This window comes from Terrapene carolina, unplaced genomic scaffold (genome assembly GCF_002925995.2).
Source record: "Terrapene carolina triunguis isolate 2854851 unplaced genomic scaffold, T_m_triunguis-2.0 Scaffold172, whole genome shotgun sequence".
Taxonomy (NCBI): Eukaryota; Metazoa; Chordata; order Testudines; family Emydidae; genus Terrapene; species Terrapene triunguis.
The window spans coordinates 2348340-2357086 of record NW_020664523.1 but is presented as its reverse complement, the minus strand read 5'-3'; the positions used below and the strand labels follow the sequence as shown (position 1 = coordinate 2357086).

General features: G+C 53.7%; 1 protein-coding gene across 1 annotated transcript in view; it reads right to left on the bottom strand.

The window, feature by feature from the left end:
- Positions 1–8747, bottom strand: part of LOC112106020 (probable E3 ubiquitin-protein ligase MID2) — a 412491-nt gene that overhangs the window by 85135 nt on the left and 318609 nt on the right. The window contains exons 6-9 of the mRNA XM_029912053.1: positions 6648–6797; positions 5851–6304; positions 5146–5399; positions 3921–4158 (exon numbers count right to left, since the gene is read on the bottom strand). Of these exons, the coding sequence (XP_029767913.1) occupies positions 3921–4158; positions 5146–5399; positions 5851–6304; positions 6648–6797 (1096 nt within the window). The remainder of the gene's footprint in view (positions 1–3920; positions 4159–5145; positions 5400–5850; positions 6305–6647; positions 6798–8747) is intronic.

Genomic DNA, 8747 nt, shown 5'->3' with positions numbered 1-8747 from the left:
ACCTGCTGCCTGCTTCCCGCGAATCAAATCTTCGCGGGAAGCAGGGGAGGGGGCGGAGTTGGGGCGGGGACTTTGGGGGAGGGGGCGGAGTTTGGGCGTGGGCGGGGCGGGGGGCGGGGCCGGGCCCCCGTGGAGTGTCCTCTTTTGGGACACTCCACATATGGTAACCCTAACCCTGGGGAAAAGGCTCTTGGTTGCTCTAAAGGCTTGTGTGATCAAAAGTGATGCAGCTGCTCTTCACTTTCCACATTTTCAAACTCTGAGGGTTTAAAGCTCACCTCATTCCCTTTACTTTAGCACACACAAAAAAGACATTCATGTAACCCCTTTTTGAGTTGGCCCTAGTTTAGGGACGAATCTCCTCTTTGAAAGCAGGTCAGAACAGTACAAGGAAACCTCACACTTCTCTAGAGTGGCTCAGTCAGTGCACAGCTCAGACTTGCACTCAGAAAGCATTACAGTTTCAGCCACAAATAGTTTTGTAACTGCAACCAGGGGGTGAGATGTGGCAATAACATGGGATGGGGAAGTAAGCTGTGACACCTGGAATCAGATGCAAACTCAACCAGATGTAAACATGATCAGACATGAGCATGCACAAAGAATGACAGACATCTCAAAAGCAGTCAGCCCCACTCTGCACCAAGCTGCATTTGGATATCAGGAAGCCCATTTCTAAGTGGCAGGATAACAATTAACTTGTCACCATTCCCTGCTTCAAAGTCTTTGCTGCATTTTGGAAGTCATATTGTGTCCTAGCCAAAGTTCAAATCAGAAGAAATTCAGTACTGTCAGGGAAAAATTTCCAACAATTCAGCTTTTTCAGCAGGGAATTCCTTAAGTGTGTTTATTGGCTGTTTAAGAATACACGTGATAAACCAAAAATGCACAGCACTGATATTTGAAGTTCTGTGGTATCATCTCTCTGATCTTCCTTCGGCAAAGCATGGTGACAAAACGGAGGGCATCTCATGACAGTGGAGTTTGCAATGAAACCAGAATGAACAGTGTTTCTTATGGGGTCAAATCCCGAAGTCCATACTCAGGGAAATGTCATATTGAAGTGCTCAGAACACCTCAGGACTGTGCTCGGGTGAGGGCCTCCTAGGCAATTATGTTGAGATCTGCAATGTGTTAGGTGAGGCAATGGTTCTTCTACCCACTCCAGTGCTCCAGGGTGACACACATTCCTTTAGTGGAGAAATTCTAGCTGTGATAAGTGCACTCACCCAAGGAACCAGCCACCTACGTGGTGCCCAGAATGGTAAATCTTCATGAAAACAGCTTTATTCTCAAGGATAGATTCAAACTGTCTCCTGATGAAAACCTTCTCTTGCCATTTGCTGCCCAGCTAGCCAGGAAAGTGTGCCAGTCCCTAATTTTTGAAAGGCCACGTTTGAAGCGTATGTGGATCTCAGGGCACTGAGATGGCTGCAGCTATGGTGCATTTGGTGCTAGGGAACTAATAAGCCTAGAAACTGAAGTCCGCTATTCACTGTATGGGTGCAGCATGGCCAGAAGTGCCTCCAGCCTCCCTCACCCTGCCGTAGCCCATGTGCCCCAACCATGACCTCAGAGACCTAAGCATGAGAGGGCATTAGCTTACACATGGCCTCTGACAAACCTGCTCATCAGGATGCTGCTCAGTGCCCCAGGTTATCAGATGTGGGCACTGTCCCATCAAATGCTTGAGTGCAACGTGCTGCCATAGGCGAAGCAGCTGTCAGGGGGCAAGAACTTTCAGTCACTGCTAACCACAGCGGCATGGGAACCACCGACCTAGATGGGAAAGGCTCCCCTGTCCCACTCCCACTGCCAAGCCATCCTGCCTTGGTAAAATGCCCCCACGGCAGTGCCTTACTTAGCCTGAGTGGTCAAGGAGAAGGACCGCCTGGAAATCACCAGAGCAATCAAGGACGGGTGCTTGGCTGCTTTCATTTTTCTCCTCATCAGAGAAAACATTTTGGGCAGAACTTTCTCTTTGAACCCGCAGCCGAGGCAGGCCAGTCCTGCTTTAGTAATGTCTGCCCCCCACCCAGTACTGAGACAAAACCAAATGTGATTTTGACTGGTATCAGATGGGGACACCACTTTGATGAGTTCGCTGCTCTGTCCCCGGTGTCGTGTGTGACACTACACTCCATATGATTTTATGAAAATATGCTAATGAGTGTGAATATAATGTAACTGGAATATGCTTCATGAAAAGGTCTCTTGTAAGGTATCATTACAAAGCTTATAATCTACTGAGTGTGGTCATCCTATTTGTATAAATGTATCATTCTTGTATCTGAAACTAGAAATATGAAATATAACTCTGAGGTCCTATTGTAATTAGGCAAAGTGTGGGCCATTAATGGTGGTTTGGAATCTTGATGGCTCCCATCTACTAGGACAATTTGTTGTAAATGGCTTAAGCTTTATACAGAGTAAAACAGATTTATTTGGGGGTTGGATCCCATTGGGAGCTGGGTGTCTTGGTGCTAGAGACAGGAAAAGACAGTTACCTTTTCTATAACTGGTGTTCTTCAAGATGTGTTGCTCATGTCCATTCCACAATAGGTGTGCGTGCTTGCCACGTGCACTGGTGCCGGAAGTTTTTTCCTTAGCAGTACCCATAGGGGAGCATCCCTAGCGACCCCTGGAGTGACGCCTCTATGGCGCGGTATAAGGGGCGCTGCGAGCCCCCCCACCCTCAGTTCCTTCTTGCCAGACAACTCTGACAGGGGGAAGGAGGGTGGGATGTGGAATGGACATGAGCAACACATCTCGACGAACACCAGTTACAGAAAAGGTAACTGTCTTTTCTTCTTTGAGTGATTGCTCATGTGCATTCCACAATAGGTGATTCCAAGCTATATCTGTTGGAGGTGGGTAGGAGTTCACAGACACTCGGGACAAAGCACTGCCCTGCCAAACCCGGCGTCCTCCCTAGTCTGGGAGATGATCGCATAATGCGAGGTGAACGTGTGGACCGACGACCATGTGGCAGCCCTACAAATGTCCTGAATAGGGACATGAGCCAGAAAGGCAGCCGACGAGGCCTGCGCCCTAGTCGAGTGTGCCCTCACAATCGGCGGTGGGGGAATTCCCGCCAGGTCGTAACAAGTATGGATATACGAAGTGATCCAGTTGGAGAGCTGCTGAGTGGAGATCGGCCGACCTTTCATGCATTCGGTCATGGCGATGAACAGTTGCGAAGACTTCCTGAACGGTTTTGTATGTTCCAGGTAAAAGGCCAGAGTCCATCTCACATCTAGCATGTGGAGGCGGCGCTCCTCACTGGACGCATGGGGCTTGGGACAGAGGACCGGCAGGAAAATGTCCTGGTCCATATGATAGGCGGAGACCACCTTAGGGAGGAACGAAGGGTGTGGGCGGAGCTGGACCTTATCCTTATGGAACACTGTGTATGGGGGTTCGGCAGTCAGGGCCCGGAGCTCCGAGACCCTTCTAGCAGAAGTGGTTGCCACAAGAAAGGCTACTTCCCATGAGAGGTGTGACCAGGAGCATGTAGCAAGCAGCTCAAATGGAGGCCCAGTTAGCCTGGCCAGCACCGAGTTCAGGTCCCACTGAGGGACTGGGGGTCTAACATAAGGAAAGAGGTGATCCAAACCCTTAAGGAATCAACCAGTCATGGCATGCGAGAATATCGTGTGGCCCTGCACTGGAGGTTGGAAGGCCGATATGGCTGCCAGATGCACCATGACACACGAGGGCGGTAGGCCCTGGGCTCTGAGATGAAAGAGGAAATCTAGTACAAGCTGGATCGGAGCAGCCACTGGTGAGACACCCCAATCTGCGGCCCACCGGGAAAACCAAGACCATTTTGACAGGTAGGCCTGGCGCGTGGAGGCCACTTGCTCTCCAGGAGGACGCGCTGGACTCCCTCTGAGCAAGTCCTCTCCTCCCGGCCTAACCGTTGAGCAGCCACACCGTGAGGTGGAGGGCTGCTAGGTTGGGATGGAGGAAGTCCTGGGAGAGCAGGTCTGGGCGGGTTGGAAACAGCCATGGCGGGGCGACTGCCAAGCTCGTGAGAGTCCCGTACCAGTGCTGCCTGGGCCATGCCAGGGCGATCAGACGGACACGAGCCCTGTCCGTCTTTATCTTTTCCAAGACTTTGGCGATCAGCGGAATCAGGGGGAAAGCATAGGAAAGCTGACCCAACCAGGACAGGAGTAAGGCGTTGGAGATTGCGCCCAGGCCTAACCCTCCCCTGGAGCAGAAACGGGGACACCGGCAGTTCTGCCGGGTCGCGAAGAGGTCCACTTGGGGACTGCCCTACGTTCGGAAAATCCTGTGCACCATCTCTGGGTGCAGCGACCATTCGTGCTGAGAGGAGAAGTCCCGGCTCAGCCGATCTGCCCAAGAGTTTCGGACACCCGGTAAGTGGTGGGCTTCCAAGTAGATATTGTGGGCTATACAGAAGTCCCACAGTCTGAGGGCTTCCTGGCAGAGGGCTGAGGAGTGGGCTCCGCCTTGCCTGTTGATGTAGAACATTGAGGCTGTGTTATCTGTGAGAACCCTGACCACTCTGCCTGCTAGGCACGAGTGAAAGGCCACGCAGGCTAGACGGACCGCCTTGAGCTCCTTGACATATAGGTGCACGGCTAGTTTCTGCGCGGACCAAAGACCTTGGGTCTGGAGGTTTCCCACATGGACTCCCCACCCCAACTCCGATGCATCGGACACCAACTATATGGTTGGGGGCCAGCCCCTGAATGGGATCCCTTGGAGCATGTTCCCCGGGGTGGACCACCAGCAGAGGGAGGCTTGCACAGGTTTGGGCACAGTGAGGACTTTGTCCATCGTGTCTCTGGACTGGGAGAATACCGAGGCCAACCAGAGCTGAAGGGGCCGCATCCTGAGTCTGGTGTGACAAACCATGTACGTACACGCCAATATATGACCCAGGAGTTGAAGGCACGCTCTGGCAGTCATCACGGGAAACCTCATGACCACGCCAATGAGCTCCCTTAGGGTTTCAAATCTGTCCAGTGGGAGAGAGGCTCTGGCCGATGTCACGTCCAGAATCGCACCAATGTACTCTATGCGTTGCACCGGTACCAATGTGGACTTGGTGTTGTTTACCAGCAGCCACAGTGTGGTGCACGTGGACAGGAGGAGTGTTACAAGATCCTGTACCTGTGCCCTGGAGCTGCCTTTGACCAGCCAGTCATCAAGGTAGGAAAAGATCTGGACCCCCTGACGCCTGAGGTAGGCCGCTACCACAGACATATACTTTGTGAAGACTCTGGGAACTGTCGATAGGCCAAACAGGAGGACAGTGAACTGGTAGTGCTCCTGTCCTACCGTGAAGCGGAGGAAACGCCTGTGGCCCTCGAATATATGAATGTGGAAGTACGTGTCCTGTAGATCGAGGGTGGCGTACCAGTCTCCTGGATCCAGGGAGGGGATGATAGAGGGCAGAGAGACCATGCGAAACCTGAGCTTTACCATGTACTGGTTCAGGCCTCACAGGTCCAGGATGGGCCTGAGCCCCCCTTTGGCCTTCAGGATAAGGAAATAGCGGGAATGGTACCCCTTGTATCTGAACTCTACCAGCACCACCTCCACTGCTCCTAAGTGAAGGAGCCACCTCACCTCTTGCTCAAGTAAGCTCTCGTGAGAGGGGTCCCTGAAGAGGGATGGGGAGGAGGGTGGGTGCGGGGTAGAAAGAAACTGGAGAGTATAGCCCCAGGAGATGGTGTTGAGGACCCATCGGTGCAAGGTGAGCAGCAACCACTCTGGGAGGAAAGTACATAGGTGGTTGGAGAAGGGAAGGTCGGGTGGATCCCTGGTACAAACTGGTAAGTCATCCCCGGGCGTCCCATCAAAACTGGCGCTTACCCGCCTGCTTGCCCTTACAGGGCTCAGGCTGGGGTGCAGGCCGGGATTGCCGTTGTGGGCGCTTTTTATAGTCCCTTGATTTTTTATAAGGGGGCTCGTATCTGGAGTTGGTGGCCTGACTGGGGGCCTGCTGCAGTTTGAATTTGGTCCTGGCCGGGGCCGGAACATAGAGACCAAGAGTCTTTAATGTTGTGCAGGAGTCCTTAAGACCGTGTAACTTCACGTCTGTTTGTTCTGAGAACAGGGCCTTGCCATCGAATGGGAGGTCCTGCAAGGAGTTTTGTGCCTTGCTGGACAACCCCGATAACAGGAACCACAACACTCTCTTCATGGACACCACGGAGGCTGTAGATCTTGCAGCTGTATCCGCAGCATCCAAGGCTCCCTGAAGGGCCACCCTGGCGGCAGCTGTGCCCTCTTTGACCAGAGTCTTAAACTCCTTCTTAACACGCTCCTGGAGGGAGTCTGCAAATTTGGGCATTGAGCCCCACAAGTTGAAGTCATATCTGCCCAACAGGGCTTGGTGGTTTGCCACCCTCAGTTGGAAGCTCGAGGACAAATAAATCTTTCTACAGAATAAATCTAGTCTTCTCGAGTCCTTATTCTTAGGGGTAGGAGCGGGTTGGCCCTGATGCTCCTTATGGTTGACTGCCTCAACCACGAGCGAGTTGGGGGCAGGGTGGGTATACAAATACTTGTGCCCCTTGGCGGGCACAAAATACTTTTGTTCTGCCCTCTTGGAGATGTGGGGGCAAGGAAGCCGGGGTCTGCCACAGGGCATTGGAGATCTTTGTCACCCCTTCATGGAGTGGGAGAGCCACCCTGGCCAGCGCTGTAGCCAAAAGGACATCGAAGAGGGAGTCCGAGGGTTCCTCTACCTCCTCAGCTGGAAGGTTAAGGCTGGATGCCACCCTTTTCAAAAGTTTCTGGTGGACTTTGGTGTCCTCCTGCAGGACAGGAGGATGAGGAGCCTCATCGGGGGAGGATAAGGATGCGGTGCTCTGTGTCCCCACCGGTGCCAAGGTCCCACCACTTGGTCACCTTCTAAGCACAGGACTGGGGATGAGTGCTCCGCTGACCCCTTTCTGGGGGGCTGAGAGAAGGAGGCCGACAGTTTTTCCAAGGCTACGGCCACCGAGCAAGCCACCACTGGGGGCTGCATCGGGGGCCCATTGGTACCATGGTGCTCGCCAGGGAGCCCGATGCCACTGCACCTGCTCTGGCACTGTCGGAGCAGACTGCCCCGCCTGACTCACCGATTGTCGACTTTGAAGGGAGGCCGGGCTGGCATACGATCTACTGCTATCCTGGGATGGGGATGATTGGCGGCGGTGCGAGCGGTGCCGAGTTTGAGACCATGATCCTGGCATGGAGGAGCGGGAATACCATCTGTAGCAGCTGCTCTGCGAATGGCTCTGACAGGCGGATTCGCGACGGCAGGGTGCCAGCAATCTATGCCTGGGACTGCGGGAGCGGTGTCGCGGCTGGGACCTTGAGCGGGACGAAGAGCGGGACGAAGAGCGGGAGCGGCATCGACGTCCGTACTGTGAGGAGCTATGATAGCTTCTCGGAGATAATGACCTCCAATGTCGTCTGTCCTGGTCCCGGCGGGGCATGCTCTGATCGCGAAATCTGTGTTCCCTCGAGGTGGAGTGGTGCCTGGAACCCCTGCTGCTCAGCACCAAGCCAGACAACCTGGTGGGGGTCAACAGGAACTGGTGCAGGCTGCGTGGGGGACGGTCACTGTGCAGAGAACGGCGTCGGGAACCTTCCCTCGACCATAAGCAGTACCGTCCAGGCGGTGACTGTGGGGGTCCGAGTGGCGGCTTGCCTCTGAACTGGGGAGCCGCTGGCATCGGTGCAACTGGTACCGGCAGAGACATAACGTCTCGAGCCGCCTGCAGGGCCTCCAGCATGGAGGGCACCTGAATGTGGTCTCTGGGGTCCGGGAAGGTCGGCTCGGAGTGGGCTGGGCTACTCGGCTTGACTTCAGTTGGAGGCCGTGAGGCCGATGGGGATCGAGAGCTGCCCAACACGGGTCTAGTCTCTCCCCCAGTCTTGCCCCGGTGCCTAAGTGGGGAAGACTTCTTCTTTGCCTTTTTAGAGTGCCCTGTGGACAGGGAGCAGTGCCGACTGGTGGAGGGCACTGTTGGGTCACCGCGCACTGATGCAGAGGTGCTTGGTGCCAACTCGGAGTGGTGCAGCGGTGTCGGGGTCAGGGCCAACTCCATCAAAATGGCTTGGAGCCATATGTCCCACTCCTTCTTGGACTGAGGCTTAAAGGATCTGCAAATTTTGCAGCAGTCGCTGAGGTGGGTTTCCCCCAGACAGCATAAACAGTCCGTGTGTTTGGGGACAATATATACCTTCAAGTCAGCGGCACTGCTATGGGTACCCGCATAGCCCCACAGTATGCCAACATTTTTATGGCTGACTTAGAACAATGCTTCCTTAGCTCTCGTCCCCTAACTCCCCTACTCTACTTGCGCTACATTGATGACATCTTCATCATCTGGACCCATGGAAAAGAAGCCCTTGAGGAATTCCACCATGATTTCAATAATTTCCATCCCACCATCAACCTCAGCCTAGATCAATCCACACAAGCGGTCCATTTCCTGGACACTACTGTGCTAATAAGCGATGGTCACATAAATACCATCCTATACCGGAAACCTACTGACCGCTACACTTACCTACATGCCTCCAGCTTCCATCCAGGACACACCACACGATCCATTGTCTACAGCCAAGCTCTAAGATATAACCGCATTTGCTCCAATCCCTCAGATAGAGACAAGCACCTACAAGATCTCTATCAAGCATTCTTAAAACTACAATACCCACCTGCTGAAGTGAAAAAACAGATTGACAGAGCCAGACGAGTACCCAGAAGT